Source organism: Coenobita brevimanus, chromosome 62 (genome assembly GCF_032717465.1).
Source record: "Coenobita brevimanus isolate Jiangsu-jjx chromosome 62, ASM3271746v2, whole genome shotgun sequence".
Classification (NCBI taxonomy): domain Eukaryota; kingdom Metazoa; phylum Arthropoda; class Malacostraca; order Decapoda; family Coenobitidae; genus Coenobita; species Coenobita brevimanus.
This window is the reverse complement of record NC_137015.1, coordinates 2,172,507-2,191,461: the sequence shown is the minus strand read 5'-3', so window position 1 is coordinate 2,191,461 and position 18,955 is coordinate 2,172,507. Positions and strand designations below refer to the sequence as shown.

The window sequence follows — 18,955 nt, the reverse complement described above, 5'->3', positions numbered from 1 at the left end:
GAATGGCTAAAACTTTAAAAACTTACCTTTACAAGTAAGTGAGATGAGGTTACAGACACATCACCACTGAGATGACCTGTTTTTTCCACACTGACTAAACTTCTGTCTGGCAGGGTTCTCCGAGCTAGCACTGAATGACCAGATGCGGCTGCTGCAGAGCACCTGGGGAGAGATCCTGACATTAGGTCTGGCTTATCGCTCCATGCCTGCCCATGCGCACACACTCCACTTTGCCCCAGACTTTACCCTGGATGAAAAGCAGGCCCGGGAGTGCAATGCCACCGAGCTGTTTACACAGGTGGGTAAAAAAAAAAAAAAAAAAAAAAAAAAAAAAAGCACCAGCCAATTTTATTATACTTCTTTCAAGTTATAAGAGCAATAGGTTGAGCTATTATAGTCCAGTAAATTGAAGGGAAGATGACCAGCCTATTTCCATGCATGCCACAACATGAATGTCTTAGTTTAATGACAGGTGGCTCAAGGTTCTGTGTGGAGACTGTAGTTCCACCCTCATACAACATTTCTGACAACTGGCCACTTCATATATCATCTGCAGTGGTCATCATCTATCCTACTACCCTCATATTCCCAAAAACTACTCAAGCACAATTCCCCTATGACCAACGTACAACTATCTCCACAACTTGACAACTTCACTACAATACCACACTTTTAATATTATTCTTATTACCCTCAGATTCAGCTTAGCAGACTTTTTGGACAGGAAAGGTTAGACAGCTATACAGTATTCATCTCTGACTCCACTACTCAGGCGCTCTTCCAAGAATGATAAAATCATCTAATAGTACTGTAGCATGAATAAAAATGTAAATGATGTTAGTGGTGCTGGATAGGTTAAATCGTACAACCACTCATCTCAATCTGCCTGTACATCTCAGGTGGGATTTTCAAACATACTTATGACTGATTCTCTGTCATAACTATGTTTTGTTTCTGCAGGAAAGACAACAATAGGAGAGTGCTGTACAGGGTAAATATAAATTTCTGCTACAAGAGGAAAATCAGTTAAGCTACACAATATACAGTATATATTTCCACAAGATGAACAAGAAAAGGATATGGCAGATTCTTCCCATGTCTCTAGTTCTTTCTGCAAAAAACGGTCTCAGTTACAACACTGAATTGTCCATAAATATGTTTGTGAATCCCTCCCATGCTTATATCAGCTCATATGACCAGGTGGTGGGTGTAGTGGAGCGCCTAGAACAGTGCAACATCAACAAGGAGGAGTTCCTGTTACTTAAAGCGCTGGTGCTGACAAACTCTGATGTGCGGCTTCAGGACAACCAAGCACTCCATCGATTACGCCAGAACATCCTTCAGTCTCTTCATGACGCCGTGGCCTCTATTAGGTAGGGTGTTTGCATGCATGTACCAAAGCAAGCAAAAGTTCACCAACAATTTCCTGCCAGCAATGTGTCCTGCCATCCATCTCTCTTTCCTTCCCACATGTCAGAGGTATCCTTCCTTCTCACATTTTTTTGGTGTGTGCTTCATATTGCTGTCACCTTTTTTTTTTTTTTTTAAATAAATAAAACAGTGGAAGATAAAATGAATAAAAAAAAAATCCATACTCTGGATTACCAGTGTCTTCCTACAAATAATTCGTGTAACATTTTCCACTGTGATATCATCATTCATGCTGGGCATAAAAATATGAGTCTAAAGATCTGCATTGCAACACAGTTACTGTTTTCAATACACAAATATAGTACTGGCATATCAGGTGCTTAATAACTAAGTACCAATGTACAGTAGATGTAACAAAGGAAATACAAGGGCATCATATACTGTAGTAGCTAAGAGCAATTAATTTGGCTTGTCCTCACTAATAGGAACTTCTCATGGCACAGAGCAGTGGAGTAGAAAATACAGTTATTACAATGGAGTACATTTACTAAAGTATGTGCCTGTGTTTCAGACTACGTGACTCTGTTGTGCAGATGCAGTCATTGCTGCTATGTCTACCCTCACTGAGAGCAGCTGATGCAGCCCTGCGCCGGTACTGGCTCTCAGTGCGCCATCAAGGTAGCGTGCCCATGAACAAGCTCTTTGTCGAGATGCTAGAGTCCCATATGAGGTGAATGGGAATCCGAGGCTTACCTTCATGACTTGTTCAGCAAAGAGGTTGGTTGACGCAGCAGAAAGCAAATGGCAGGGATGATACCCCCAAGTGCAGTGCGTGAAGGCAGTACTACAATGAACTTCCAACAATGTTAATATGGTGGTCTTATGGTCTACTTAGAGACCAAAAATATTTTCTTGGTTTTTATGTCTTCCAAGAGTTTAAGATGAAGTACAAGTTCTGCATGACAAACTACAGGTCTTACTCCCTCAAGGATTTGGCCAGTGGCCTCATCTGAGAGACTAATACTCTTAACAAGTGTTGCTTGGAAAATTACTTATTGGAACCTGTAATAGCAAGCAAGAACTAACGAAGAGAGCTACTATTTTATATTTTTTTGTAATATTGCAATACTTCTAAAAGCAAGAAAGCCTGCCATGTTGCCATACACTCAGGTATTGGTGGCACTAGTGTTCAGCCCCAAGACAGAGGAGGTTACTTCGGTCACTACCAGAAAACTGACCCTAATGTGAGTTTTGATCCTGTGTATATAATAATGTTCACGGTAACTCCCACCGAGCAGCACTTATGGTGATTAAGCCGTTGACTGCAACACAGTCAGTGAATTTGAGAGCTTCTGAACACAACACGAAAACAGAGCAAAATTATGAAGATGCAAAACAATGAACTAATATTGCAAAAGGATCAAAGACTCATGTTTCTTGATCTCGCCTCACTTGTTGGCAGTTGACTCAGGACTACACCACTCCATTTGTGCGTTTCAAAAATGTAATAAAAAAAAATAAAGGTCGCTGCTAGTAACCCATGTTGATAATTTGTACATATTCATCTCCATTGTATCTCAAAAAGGCGTAGGCCTGTGTAACAGTACAACCGCTTGTGTAAGAGAAATCAATAAAAAAATGTGTGTTGTCTATTTCTAATTACATGTGAAAGTTGTGATGTCTTTATATATGTTATCAAGTTTAGCCTTTTAGTCACCAGAGCAAATATTTATACCTGACTTAGAGTGGCCAGCCAGGGTGACTATATGGTGTAAAGTCTTTAGGCTACAAGGTGCTAGTGTTCCAAACTGTACTTTACTTTCCATTCACCCAGAAAGCAGGAACCCAATATTGTCGGATGTCAGAGTATGATGTGCTTTGTTCACAGTTTTTCGCATGTACCAGAATACGTTCTTCCTGTGTATAATCCAGGGGCCTGTAATTTTATGAATCAAGTTAGTGTATACTGCAATTGAGTGTGTCTTCTTAAATATTTGATGTGATGTCTTGTAATCTTTAAATTATTATATACTATAGCTTCACTACAATCACATTACTGTGTGTATTCTACAGCATTCAGATAATGTGATTTGTTATAAATGTTTTTTGTGTTTTAATTAGATATTATTATGCTACAGTGTATAAAAATCTAGAAGCTCTGATCACTGGTACCATACAAATATGCACAGGATTTTTTACTAATCAAATGAAAAGCTGTATTGACTTAAATTATGCATATAGACAACATGTTAACTGTTATGATTCATAAAACCATTCCACTCCAAAAAGGGGAAGACGTAACTCTGAGTAGTACATGCAGCAAAATCATTTACAAATCAACTGTCACTATGATACTGTACGACTTTCCTGAAGCTCCTTCCTTCCACAAATCTCCCTCCCTCACATAATATACCCTCTTTTCTCCCCTTCTTCAGTTTGTATTGTACAGTACCGACTTCTCTGTATTTAAACATTTTGTCTGCATTAACTAAAATACTCAAGAGGGCAGCTGTCATGACAATAATTTATTGTGATATTGAAAGAAAGAACTTACAAATTGTTCAGTAAGTTACATTTCACAAGATTTTCTGCATTCTTTTATAACCTTCAAGTATACACTAAAAACAGTTCATAAAGCTAATGAATAAAAACTTACAATACTAAGAAACAGTAACCTAAAATTTACCACTGCACACTGAGTATGTAATCAAGTATAGTAACTAGTTTCAACTGTGACATTTACTGAGCTACAGTAACTCAGTCTAATTTGTAATGTGTTCATCCTAATTATAATGGATGGACTGTGCAATGTTTTCCCAAACTAAAGTTCCTATGCCAAACCTTGTGACTAAGTGATGTGAGCACATGGCAGGGTTTGCCACACCAGGCCAGGATGTTCAGGGAACATCTTGTGTATACAGTTTTTGTATCCTTACAATAAGCAAGGTCTGGAAGGCTTTCCAGTTGGCAAACTCAGTATTATTTGGCTTCCTTATATTTTCTAATGAAGATTAATATACGATGGAACTGAATTTTACAGAGAACTTATTTCTGATGATCAAATGACAAGGCAGTACCACTGAGTAAGATTGGCATTTATCTGGGTCACTGATTTACTTCAGATTTTAAATAGGAAAAAAGTGCCTCTAGTTCTTTGCTCCTTACTTAAACAGTCAGTCACACTTATTCTATCAGTTTACTTCAAAGATTCTTATCTGACCTTTCTGACTTGTGAAACAACTCCAATAAAAGAGCAAGTCAACATCAGTCCCCTAACGATCTAGCTAATATCATACTATACTGGCAGTGTTAAAAGCCTTAGTTACATCTGTAGAATTTAAGCCTGAGTTTGGCTATTTAGAAAAGAAACTGTTGCAATATTGGTATACTATATGCAGCAAAACTATGAGGATATGGAATCACCACTCATGAGTTAAAAAAAAAAAAATACTGTAGATACCTTGGAAAATTCTACCAGTCTCCTACTGCTATAGTTATCCCATTTGAGTAAGAATAGTGATTTTTTTTTGCTGCAGTACACTGACATGTCAATGAGGAATTTAGGACCACACACCAGTAAGTCCACACCATATGATGAAAACTGTCATAACCATTCAGTTACAGAATTATCTGGAATATGCTACCAAGATTTAGCCAGCTCTGTACTGATGTGGAGGGTGTTAGAGCTCAGTTTCCACATGAAACTAAAACATCTGTGCAGTTCATGTTATAGACAGTTTAAAACAATTTAACCTACTTCCTCTGAAATGTTACTGCATAATAATGGTTACATCTCAAGTTCTCGTGATAAGGCACATACACTAATATGAAGTTACAACTTTTTTGCTGAATCTGAAGTGTATTTTGACAAACAACTCACAGTATTGTACTGTCCTATTCTGTTCAGTACAGCAACCAGATAATACAGCATTATAGTAAACTTGTTATTTACCAAAATACAAATGTGCTAATGTGTTCCTCTGACTACTGTGCATATATATTTTTTTCAAAAATCAGTTATCTCCCAACCTATGATAAATAAGACATTATTTAGGTGCAGTGTAAAATCTATTAACCCCTTCACTACAGTGATGTCATTTTGTAGTTTACTCTTGCTACTTTCAGAAGTTTCTTAGTTCTGGAATTATTGTACTTATAATGAAGGAGTTAATGCAAGCTCCCTGCTGTTTCAAGTTTCCCCAAAGCTGGGTAAAATCACCTGAATGTAGCAAGAATGAAATAAAAATTACTTTCTAATACTAAAAGGTTGATGAACTCAACACACTAAATAAACTTCCAACAGGCAATAGCAAGAATGTTTTTTGTAAAATGTAACTTACTCAGCAACTACTTAACATCAGGATACAGATTACGATAAGTTCATCCTTCCAACATCCAAATTGATCATGTATGTGCAGATACTTAAAAGTATTTCTAATTAGAATCACACTCAGCTTTGAGCACACCTACTCATACTCTCTCACTTGCATCTCCATCACCTGTAATGATGCTAATTTGGAAAGGACTACAGTTATAGTGAAGTTAGAGGGAGGGAGTATGGACAGGTGTGGATGTAGTTAAAGTGAGGGAGTATCAGCAAGTGTGAAAGGGTATGAGTCATGGCAGAGTGTAGTTCTAATTTGGATTTTTTTTTTTTTTTTTTCTAGTATTCACCAGCACCAAAGCCTCCATCCTCCTCCACTCAGTTCTCTTCAATATCCTCTCTAACATTAAACCTTGAATTCAGGTGACATCCTTTTCAGTTACTTTATTCTTTCTGCTATCAAACTACAGTATTTTATTCACTGTAAGGAAAGCCTCCCATACTGAAGGAGTTTACTAAGACTATTTCTATATCTCCCAGTTCAAAAAGTGTATCTTATGGTGAATAAAATCATCAGGAGATTGCAAAAATAAGGTGAAAAAGATATCACCTCAACTTATGTTGTGAAGTTGACACTGTTGTTGTTGTTTATATAAATGCATTGTGTTGTACTCAAAGGATATATTGTATTACAAATAAGAGCATAATAACTAACTGTAATATATTTTTTACAAGTTAATCAATTACAAGAATTTACAGAAAAAAAAAAAATAGTTTTATAGCAAATTCTTATTTGAAGGGTGTATAAAGATGAGTCATTTAAATCACCTTGCTGTAAATACTGTACTGTATACCATTTAAGAAATCTGGAATTTTAATGTGCACCAGAGCTATACACATCTAGAGTTTGGGTGTGTAGAGTGCATCACATTTTCCTTTCATCAAAAGTACAGTATTTCTCATCAGTGTCATATAGCAGATTCACCCAAATATACTGCAAATCAAATCAATACAGTATTAAAATTACAATATGAACAAACACTGGATTTTATAACATAATATAGAGTCAGGTACTGTACTGCACTAGTACATTCTCTAAAATCAGGTTCACAATGCTGAGCGAGTTTCTGACTTGTTCCGAGCACATCATGCTAAACATGACAGCTGGGTCCATGCAACACATCCCCTGACTAAATGTGTCCATTTAGACCATACATTTCTGTGTGACTGCATCACTGTGCAATAGACAAAGAATTCATCCTCATACAGTTTATCATCAAAATTACACATAACCTAGGGATAGATACAACCACAAAACCATAGTGACACTGTCCTAGGTTTAACTTATGCAGATCTTGTTTCATCAGTCCACAAAATGTGCTTTATTACATTTATCAGGCATTGGATTAAATGTTGCATAGCTGGCTTATAGACACATAACTGTAGGTCATCCTCATTCAGTGAGATTCCTGCCTCCAAGAAAGTTAAGGTACTACTTGTGGTAGATAATTATAGTCTACAGTCCTTAACAAGCTTACACACCCTTCCTGCTTAGCTTTGTGATTCTGACCAACTTCACAACGAGTTATAACCTGTAATAAATCCTGCTTATAGTCATAATACATTACCTGATAAATCAAACACAGCAGAGTTTATAACCCAGAGGCTATACTAGGATAGAAAGGAAAGGAAGCTTCCACCAACCTCCATACCTGAACTACTTTTAACTGTCCAAATTTCTTCAGAGACTGAAAATGGTATGTCTTGTCTGCAGTTGTGATACATAGAGCTATAGATATATATATACAAAGTTCTGTGCAATAATTATCCTAAATTCTGTTGTGTAGAAAACAGTGATAAAAAATTCTTCATAGAAGAAATCTCCTTGGGCATTACTATACAGTATTCCATTAAGAAGTAAATAAAAAATAAGATGTACCCATTATATAAAATGTGGTTAAAACTGGAATTTGTGATTTATCATAGTTCAAAATAATTATATTTTTTGTCACCTACCCATATAATGACTGTTGCTCTTGCTAAGAAAGCGTAGGTCAACAAACCGACCGCAGTGACCATACGATGGATGAACATAGAGCAAATTTGACATACCTACTGCACTGCATGTTTCATTCACACATCTAGTACAGACTCTTTGTGTGTGTTGTTCAGTGTTGCTACAGAAAAGGCATGTCCTGCGAGCCATCACTCACCTGGAGCAGTACAGTTAAGTCCTCATTATATGCCAGGGATGTGTTCTTAAATCTTACAGCTTCTTCTTATAACCAGTACTCAGAATAGGTGGCAATGAATGACAAATTGGCATTATACATAGCAATGGAATTTTTACTGATTTTTTTTTTTTTTTGTAATTTACTGTAGACATGATTGGGCACATAAAAAGGCCAGTATATAATGAGAACTGCTTATATGTGTGTATGTGCTCCAGGACACCCTACCTAAGTGTTGTATGTGTGACACAGCTACACTGACTGTCAATCCGTCCGTTGCGGGTGTAGTGGGTTGTAGAAGCTAGAGGCCCTGACACCTGCCTGTACTGTACTCTGTAGGTGGCACTATAAACTCAGCATGTCAGTTCAGTTCTTGACATATTTATACTGTTGAAAGCATTACTCTCTCTTAATCTCCTACTGTGAATAACAAAATGAACATATTGTTATGCTGTGTATTTTCAAATCCACAAAAATTCTGTACATCATACCCTTCAGCTGCACACTATAGACATGTAATCAAAATTCCAAGTAAAACATGTGGGTATTTTTGAAGCAATCAGTAATTTAAGGTACTACTTTAGGGATATATCAAATCACATCCATACAAAGCTTTACTTGTACTGGTATGTAAACTTAAACCATAAACAACAGCACTGGTATGTAAACTTAAACCATAAACAACAGCATAAATAAAAGAGGTCTGAACCGAGGTAATGCAATGGGTCACACATACCTCACTGACATGTTGTTAAGAGGATAAACAAGAGGTCTTTCAACACCTATCCCGTAGTTATGTTTTTAGAGTATATTCCAGTGAGTATAAAGCTTTAGACGTCCTTCAGTCAGGCGCACTTGTTTATCCTCTGTGATATAGTACAGAGGTAGATACCAGGGCTAGTATGGCTGCCAGTGTATATATATATTGTATCTTGTCTTGGGCACAACCCGGAGCATATAGATGATGTTATATTGTTAACTTTCGTCGTTTTCATTGTATGTGCATAAAGATAAGAGGCAATTATTTAATGAAAGATAAGAAAATTTGGCAAAGAATGCATATCACCATGCTTCATTTGTGTTGTTATACTCTCAGCACAGTCTGAGAATAAGCTATATTTTTTTATACAGTTTTCTACCTAAATCTACCTAATGGAGCATAACTATTTTGGCATCATGTCATTACCTACTTCAACAATAAATGTTTCACAAATGTCCACTGTGGTTCAAGTCCTAAGGAAGGCATCCCCACAGTGCCATGAACTACAATACCAAGGCTCGTATTCTCAGCAATTACGGAGGCTCCCCAGCATCTCGTCCTTACCAGTTTATCTGTGCATTTGGCCAGTTAATATTCTCTGTCAGTTTTTTATTCAACCTGTGTCAATAATAAAGAGGTGTTAAATGCATAGAAGAGAATACTAATATGGAACAAGCAAGATTAATTGCTAAGGAAGAGATGAATGACATCCTCCTCATCTGACAAGAATTCGGGCTCTTACCTACACCAAGTGCAGTATTCTCATAACCTTAGGAGGCTTACTAACACCTACCTTACCACTGTTTTCTGCATGTTGTGTATAAATATTCTCTTGTATGTTACTTATGCAATTCTGATACCACAAAGGCATAAATATGACAAGAGAGTAGTAAGCAGTAATATGTAATATGTAAAAACAACAACAAAAGCATAAATAACACAGACAAGAGCAGTGCAGTGTAATAAAGAAAATAAATTGTTAATGATGTGTTTCAAAGGCCTCCTAAGCCCTGGAGAATACAGGCCAAAGGGTGATATTCTCATGAATTTAGGAGGCTCCCTTGACACCCTTCCTGACCAGTTTACTTCTGTATGTGGGAAGTTGATATTTCACTTATGTTATTTCTGCAAATTATGTCAGAATTTAAAATACATAAAAACACTATGGAAGACCTTTAAGGATCACTATGCTAAACAAATATACGTATACAAAAAAAAAAAAAAAACATTAACAGAGAATATTATGATTTACTGAGTTCAATAACTGGCTAAGGAAGAGGTGTTATGAAGTCTTCTGAGCTGAAAAGAATACAGTTCCCAGGTTCTTCCTTGCAGCATCATACATCAAAAAGAATGTGGCTACTGATAATATCATCCAGGTAGCACAAGGACAGCATTCAGTGTGCCATTTAGGAATGGCTGCAATTATATTTCTGATGAATATCCTTGTCTGAAGTTTTCAGTAATAGCTACTGTATAGATACTGAAAGCAATGATAATACAAGAACAGATCACCAATACAGCATTGTAATAATGCTAATGGCACATAACCAGAAGAATCAGTACAAGGCTGACCTACTTTCACAATGTGTACCTTCAGTAAATGAGGGTAAATAAAACAGATTGACAGCATATGTGTCATCATTCATGCATAAAATCTACACAGTACTAATATCCATACTATTCTTTAATATCTTATGAAAGTGCAGGAGTTCCCAGGATCATGATTCATTAAAATACAAAACCTGGTTGACACTAATGTACAATACACCTAAACTACCAACCGATTAATACAATGGGATTTAATAGATGAAATTGTTAAAAGATGATAAGTAAATATACAATGGTTAACTACTTGTACCTGTGCTGTGAATAAGATGAAGATTATTGAATTTAAACAAAAAAAATCTTTAACCACAAAAACTATGTTTGCCATGGAATGGGATACTTCATTTGTGATAAATCTGTGAAATACAATTCCCGTTCCTTTGCAAGTGAAAATGTTCCAACATACTAAACGATAGGCTGATGTAAGAATAATACAATAGACTACAATAGACAACAGTTGAAAGATGATGATTACACAAAGTATGTAGAACACGTTTGCTTGTTGATGATGTGTGATAGCATTCTTAAGTACGGTTTTACCTGGTGAGAAGTAGCAGTATTTATTATACTGTATTACTGATTAATTTGTTAATATATAATAGTTTTACATATGGTTTATGAATGATAAGTTTATATATGTACTATAGTTGTATGAAAAGGCATAACAAAATTCAACATATCTCTCATTAAAATGGAGAGGCTTATTTAACACTGTATGTCTAATGTGTTCACCTGTGTGCCGAACATTTCCATTACTGTAATGGGTTGATGGGTGGAGATGAATATAGTGGGGATGATGTAAATGTTGCTGGTAGTTGAATGAGTTGGGTATGCAAAACTGTTAATGGTAATGCTTCATTGCAAATCAGTTAAGGGTAATACCACCAGCCCCACCCACTGTAGATAAGTATGGCCACAAGAATGTTGCCACTGTTATCTCCCAAGGTGTACATAAATTTCAGTTACATCTGTTCTGTAACAATCTGGCCTACTGAATTCCAAATAATTAAAATTCATCCCAGCACTTACAATAACAATACTGTACTGAACAGGATACAGTGCTGCATTAGGTATGGTTACTGTGCTAGTTACAGTACCAGTGTTTTCTTGTGGTCAAGTACAGAAGTTCAATAGCTATCTACGCTTGCAAATAAAGTGAACCTAGAGATTAGTTCATGCCTTGGCTAGCTGTTCACTATAAACTAACAGTTAATTATGTACAAAAATGTGATATTCAACTTAACTCTCACAGACAGACTATTCCATGGTGATATTAAACCCAACTGTTGAAGCCCTTGACCCTACCACTCGAGGAAGTCACAGTGCTCACAACAACTTTATCACAGTCTCAAGCTTTGCCATAAATTATAGCATAGCTACTCTCTCTATTCCAGAGCACCACTACATCTGTACCATGTGCTATGGGTAAGCTGTATCTCCCATGGGTAGCACCAAGGGTTCCACAAAACTATAGCAAAAAAGCTATTTCATACTATTGTGGTTGGATCTACACTTGTCCTAATCAAGTACTGTACTTGTGAATAGTTGGTGGTAGGCTTGGAAGTACTGTATTCTGTAACTGTGAGTTCAGGGACTTTCCGTAACTCCCTGACTGTAAATATCAAGATAAGTCTGGAGTATGCGAGTGATTGTGCACGTGCAAGGGAATACTGTGGCCATAAATGTCGGAATGGTCCAGCTTCCTAATATATTACTGTATCAGCCTATGCAAGTGAATATCTAAAAGTTTAATAAACTGCCAAAACTTGTAATTGTTATCAATGTTTTTCTTTTTGTTACTGTCATTGTCATCGTTCATTATTAGAGTATCATGAATCATTTCATAAGTTGTAACAATAAGGCAAATTCTGATGGGTTTAACAACCTAAAGTTGGCCTTCCAAGTTGTCATGTCTCTGGTCTAGGTTAGTGCAACGTTGCTGTTAACAAAGCAATAAATGGTCAAGGTTATTCTTCTATTATTCATACCCAACATCTGAGTCCCTACAGCCATGGGATGTCTTGCTTAAGTTGATTAAAATCATCTAGAATTAGTCAGCAATAAATAATTAAAAAGATGTCTCCAGGCTGAAGGGATTAATGGGACCATTTCTGAGAGGTGCTAGAGAGAGATGCTTTCACTTAGTGGCACCAACAGTTATGCAAATGTCCCTCAGCTACCTATTCCCCCAAAAGAGGATAATGGACTGCTGGAAAAGAGTAACTTCAGTCTACAGTCCACCAGGTTCACATCCAGATATGCCTGGGGTCATAAGAATAACAGCTTGGGGATGTCTCACCTGAGCTGAATGAAAATTGTCTGGCATTAACTTGAATAAAACAAAATAGATGTTCCAAGGCAGAAAGGGTTACTACAGCACTGTAGCTGATACTGGATTTCTTAACTATTACACCAGCATGTAATGTAGCACAGCCTTCTTCAAAGGGATTAACAGCAAAATTCACCCTACTGAACAATCACTTGGCATGGAATGATGCACTTTCATTTATTCAACTGTCAGACTACAGTAATACTATTTATATAATACAGTACTGTACGCTACTGACTGTTCTAATTTATAAACCAAATTACAGCCAACAGTGACTAATTTAACAGAGACAAAGCACCCATAATTTCATACTTTAACATGCCTAGAAATATTCAAAGAACAGGATGTATACCACTACTAGTTTCATTCCTACAGTTCAGCATCTGAATGACATGAACCAACATTAGCCACCAAGCACAAGCAGGTGGTAGTGAAGGAATCCTCTCCACACAGTAACAGCATCTAGGTAAGGTGATTACACCTGAACTGTAGAAACCATTCAAGGATTGTAGAGACTGCACCTACATACAGTAGAAACTGCACTGCAACTTTGTGTTTGTGTGTGTGTGTGTGTGTGTGTGTGTGTGTGTGTGTGTGTCTGACTGGGCATAGGCTTCACTGCCTGCTCCCAAGGCCCAGTAGTTCTCCTACATACCATACAGCTCTACATGTCACCACTTCGGCACTAACACCCACCGTCCTCATTGAATACATGCTGGGGCTGTCTTATACAGGACTGGTGTATTGGTATTAGCGGGGATATTTTTATGAACTCAGAGAGATGGACCAGACACACATTTACTGATCACCATCATCTAATCAGGTAGACCTTACAAGCACAATCACTTGCGTCAAATTTCACTGTCTTTTTATATGTGGCTCACATTACATCTGGCAAGTATATACAGTACATGCCAAACCCTATGTAATTTGCTGCTCCTGGCATTACCCTTTTTGTTGCACACTGAGGCCATCAGTTACCAAACTTAGTCCCACCTTCAAACTGTCTATACAACAGCCATCCTTATCTGAAGCAATTCAGTCCAAATAACAGAGCAGGTCTTCTACTAGATCAGTAAAGTCTGATTTTTATGAAATTCAAATCCTTAAACTGTTCCCTGCCGCAGCGGGGATTTGAACCTGGGTCCGGTAGGACTACAGGCCACCTCTCTACCAATGGGGCCACCTCCAACCAAAAGCTGCCAAACATGACCCCATGCAGTAACCCTAAAATGTCAAAACGTGACAAGTATCGCTCTCATACATGATTCAGTCATCCCTCCTTATGTGCAGATTCCAAGTGAAGTGATGAAAAAAGCAGCACCAAGTGTCATATGCACAGAAAAAGCAAGCCAATTATGTGGCATGCTCTTCACACACCATCCCTGATCTAGAAACCACCCTTCCAGTTAGTTTCCTGTATACTGCTGACTATGCCCTAAAGAAGCATATCTGTAGTCAAGTTGGTGTCACAGAGGGTCTTTAGTTGGCAAGTTGGGGTCTATCATGGTCAGTTTTTATTATTATTATTTTTTTTAACCTCTAATGTCACTTCATGTCTGCTTTACCTCTGTACAGTAGGCTATGCCTTCAGGAAGTATTTCTGCAGTATAGTTTAAAGCACAGAAGGTCTTAGTTGGCAAGATGTGATCACACCAGAGGATTGGTTATCATATTAGATACTGGATTTATAATGGATTACCAGTATGGATCTCTGAATGTATGAATTCTGAGTACACAGAACCCATGGTTAACAACTTTACTTATGCATACGAAGGTGTCAGAATACGAAGTTCATCCTCAGGGCCAAGAGGTTAATTGAGACCGCTTTTAACCACTCTGCCCTAATGAGTCTCGGCTATGTTGAATTATAGTCTGGCAGCAGCCATTATTAAATACAATGTACACCCTTTGACTGAAAAAGTATTAAATGTATAAAACCAAATACAGTAGATACAATTAACCTTTTTTTTTTATATACCTACAGCACACTGATTCTGATTATGAGTTCACTAGTTTGGCCTATGATAAAATGCAAAACTAGAGAACAAACCCCAACTTACCGGGGTTTTAACTACATACTGATATTCATTCATGTGCCCATTCCCGTAACACACCGGTATGTACAGTACTACTGCTACAAACCTTACAGGTACTTGATTTTAGTGATAAACCATATACAGGTATGATGTAATGCTGTGGCTACCTTGCACAACTCTGACATGAATGGGCAGATCTACTATGCATGCTCAAGCTGTGCAACTTAATGTGTCAAAGTAGATTAGTGATGTACCGTATGAGGAGAATCGAGACAAATTGGCCTACACACCATGTTGCTAAACTTAAAACATTATAAAATTCATAAATACAAACTGCATCTATAGCCTCAGTCCCAGAAAGGGTGGCCACAAGCGATTTTCCTTCATACCATTGTCCTCTGCCATCAGGCCGCCGTTATTCCAACCCACACATGCCTCACTCATAGACGTCTCCATCCCATCCCTGTAATTCATCCCCGGTCTTCCTCTTCCCTTCACTCCCCCCGTACATCTCACTAGCATACCCTCTGCAATCTCTCATTCTCCAATCTCTCCACACACCGTAGCCTAATTAAAGCATGTGAAGGGTTGAAGATAAGCTTTCTGTTAATATTCAAAATCAAATAACAGTGCAGTATATAAAAATTCCACTGCAACACTGTATCCTGCAAAATATTTAAATAATCATTTAATAAGTTACATGTAGCATTTATATCTGCTCATTACTGGATCTTCTGAGAGGAGGAGTAATAGCCAGAATGAACCTTTCCTCATGCTGGCGCAGCACGAATGAGGAACTTAACAGGTGGGAGCGATGTAAGTGAAATGGAAAGTGCTATATTCGCAGTTTATGTGCTTGCCTACTACTTCACCAGTAGGACCAAGAGGGAACAAACAAGCAAGCATATGAAAGGACATAAAGGATATATCAGCACCTGCATTACATGTCTGCCAAAGAGAAAGGGGGGGGAGGAGTCATACATCACGACATGGGCTCAGTACACAAACCACCAAGCTACCACGGGTCCATGTACCGTAGCATGAGGCATTAATGATTCCCCAGATCTGAATGAAGAATGCAGTTTCCAGGAATAAGGCTCAAAATTTAATGGGGAAACAACAAATAACTGCATGGCTAACACATGGAGTAAGCAAGTTCTCTCAGATTTTCATTAACTTGCGCCTGTCTCAAGAGCAAAATTAATCATAATCAAACTCACATTAAAGCTAACCCAATCACTTGTCACGTTTTTGCCCACAGACGCTACACGGATACTACATTTCCAATAACTTCGGCCTGCAGGTACGGTGTCTCCTTAGACCCCATACATTATAGCCTATTATGAGCAGCTGATATGGTTATTCCTGAATAATAATGTTTACACACACACACACACACACACACACATATATATATATATATATATATATATATATATATATATATATACACGCGATGAAAAAAAAATGGAGTTCCCCCCAGCTAAGCCCTGTATTGGACTATATAGCCCCGCTAGGGTTACAGGAGGGAGCAACCCCTACCGGCACGGCAGCCCGGGCGAGGTTCGAACTTGCAATCCCCCGATTACAGGGCCAGCGCGCTACCACTGTGCTACCGCGCCCCCATATACATGCGATGAGATATGGCTGGCAATCACCTTTTCACAAATCACAAATTAGGTCTACTGACCATATTCAGTCAGGCTGTCTGCTTCAGAACAGGTTGGATTACATTATGCATTACTGATTTAATTATAATTACCATATGTTAAACTTCAGTGGTCAATAGGCTGTTAGGATGTGTAGCCAATCTGCACGCTTTCCTGATCTTAGTTGATTAGAAGCCATCTGAGGCTCTATCTTCAACTAATAACACTATTATGTGCTCATGTCAGTTCTTGCTGCCACACTGACAGCAAAAGATCCTCAAAACATTAGTACTGTTTGCAGTTGGTATGAATTAAGACGCTGGATGGAAGCTTTTTCCCATCCGAGGTCAGCGTCGCGCCACTAAACTTTCCCGCCAAGAATGCCAGCTCGTCGCACATTCCCATTTCCTCTCAAATTGCGTCGGTAAGTTACATTACTGGCCATATTTAATCACAAATTGCCTCTCCTAAGTTAATGTAGCTTCTTTATGTAAGAAACGAGATAAAAGGCATGATCAGAAATACTGCCGCACTTACCTGATCTTGCTCCGTAGAATGTATTAGAGGGTTTATTCTTCCATTGATTATAACACTGGAATGTTCTTGTTGTAGTACTGAGTGCAAAGGACCCGAAAATGTTTATTAATACTGTATGTAAAAGCGTTAAAAGTCAGACACTGAGTGTGCGCACCTCACCCCTCTGTGGTCTGTGTCGCTCTGTCACTTGGAGTTTCCCGCCAAGTAGTTTCCAGAAGGCGCAAGAATGTCGACAAGATACACTGATACTAAAATCTCAAAAATATTGCTCAATATGGACAAAATTGTATTAGATTTTATAATTTGGTGCTAGATGGATGTGACTTTTTAAACAGCGCTAAATTGGCCACTCGCAACACACTCATTTTCTCAAGAACAGTGTAGATAAGTTACGGTCTTCCATATTCAGTCAATTTCTTTCCTAGATTAAGATAGCCTCTTTATTATGAAATGAGGTATAACACATATACAACACAGTGATAGACTACCTTTAATGGTATGGGACTGCCATTTGAAGTATCCCGCCAAGAAGTTGCCATCTCGTCACTCATCTTCATTTCTTCTACTGTATAGATCACAGAGTTATACATATAGAGTGCGCCACCCTGGTTTGAAAGTGACGCAACCGGAAGTGGCTCAGCGGCCATATTGGGATGCCCAGTCTCACGCTCAATTCAAAACAGGTAAGATGTTCTCGTTTCTCTGTGATCAGGAAATAAAATAGAATGGAAATATATTCAAGCACTGCATCAACTTCAAGAAGAGGAGGGCCTTCATTTAGGAAATAAACTCAGGGATATCCATCTTTCATGGCACACTCAAAAGATGAAAGTAAAACTTGCTGCGCAAACACTGAGTTCTAGTGTAGCAGATGCATTAATCTTCTGTCGGGATTCATTACATCTCCCACAGTTTTAAGGATTGTCAGGGTACAGTTAAATTTCTGCAAATGGCTGATAAACTTTTTGATGTACTGAACTCGAGAAACAAATTTGCTAGAGGAATGAAAGCAGCACTTCAACCTGAGACAGAAGTAGTTTCAATGTCATTCTTAGATCAAGCATTTGCTTATCTAATGACTATCACTAATTCTGATGACATCCTCATGTACAAAACTTCTAGAAAGACACCTTTCATTGTTTTTTTGGCTGCCATTAAGAGTGCTCAGGCACTTTATAAACAGTTTGTAGGTGTAAATAAGCCACTCCAGTACTTTCTAACTTATAAGCTGTCACAGGATAACTTAGAACTCTTTTTCTGTGCAATTCGAGCATCTGGTGGCTTTCGAAATAACCCTTCTGCGTTAAACCTCATGGCAGCATACAAGAGACTCCTTCTGAGGCATGAAATAAAAACGTCAAACGGGAATGTCTCTGCACAAGACCTCACTGAAGTGCTCACATCTGCAACATCTAGCAGTGTCATGAAGAAAACTTTAGAGGATAAAACTGAAGATATTATGATGGCAAGAAGATATGATATCATTCCTCGCAGTCTTGCCCAAGAAGATCATGATTATGTAGACTGTCCAAACTTTACAGATGTGTCAGATTATAAGGAAGCTGCAGTAGGTTACATTGCCGGATATGGTAAAGAGAAATATTTCATGTCCAGACTGCTTGTCTGCACTTACAGCAACAGAAATTAAGAACAATGATAAAAGTTGTGCATTGATACTGGTTAAGGACAAAGGCGGCTTGATAAAGCCCTCTATGAGTGCTGTGTCTGTCTGCAGATCAACAGAGAAAATATTTCAGAAAATGTTGAAAAGTCATGACAAAGAGCTACGTAACATTCCCAGAATTTCCTCTCTAGTTGCATATTCTGTATTGAAAGAGACTGGTAGCACTGCATTTAAAACACATAATTCCCATATGTTTGAATGTTCACCTGATAATAATCACATTTTTTCTCTTATTAAAGCAGTGGTGTTTGCATATTGCAAGATACGTTTGCATCATCTTGCAAAAGCAACCACTGCTAAAGTAAGAGGCTGTTATGTTAGGAAAACACTAAGTTAGTATTATTTAAGAACCAGTAAGTGAGGGCACTCACCATCCACTCAATTAATGTAATGCTATTAATAAATTGGTATATGTTCGCTTCT

General features: G+C 37.9%; 1 protein-coding gene across 2 annotated transcripts in view; it reads left to right on the top strand.

The window, feature by feature from the left end:
• Window positions 1-3,018, top strand: part of ERR (estrogen-related receptor) — a 40,768-nt gene extending 37,750 nt beyond the window's left edge. For both annotated transcript variants that reach the window (XM_080275691.1, XM_080275690.1), the window contains exons 7-9: window positions 114-298; window positions 1,201-1,373; window positions 1,943-3,018. In XM_080275691.1, the coding sequence (XP_080131817.1) occupies window positions 114-298; window positions 1,201-1,373; window positions 1,943-2,105 (521 nt within the window). In that variant the 3' untranslated portion in view covers window positions 2,106-3,018. The remainder of the gene's footprint in view (window positions 1-113; window positions 299-1,200; window positions 1,374-1,942) is intronic.
• The last annotated feature ends 15,937 nt before the right edge of the window (window positions 3,019-18,955 follow it).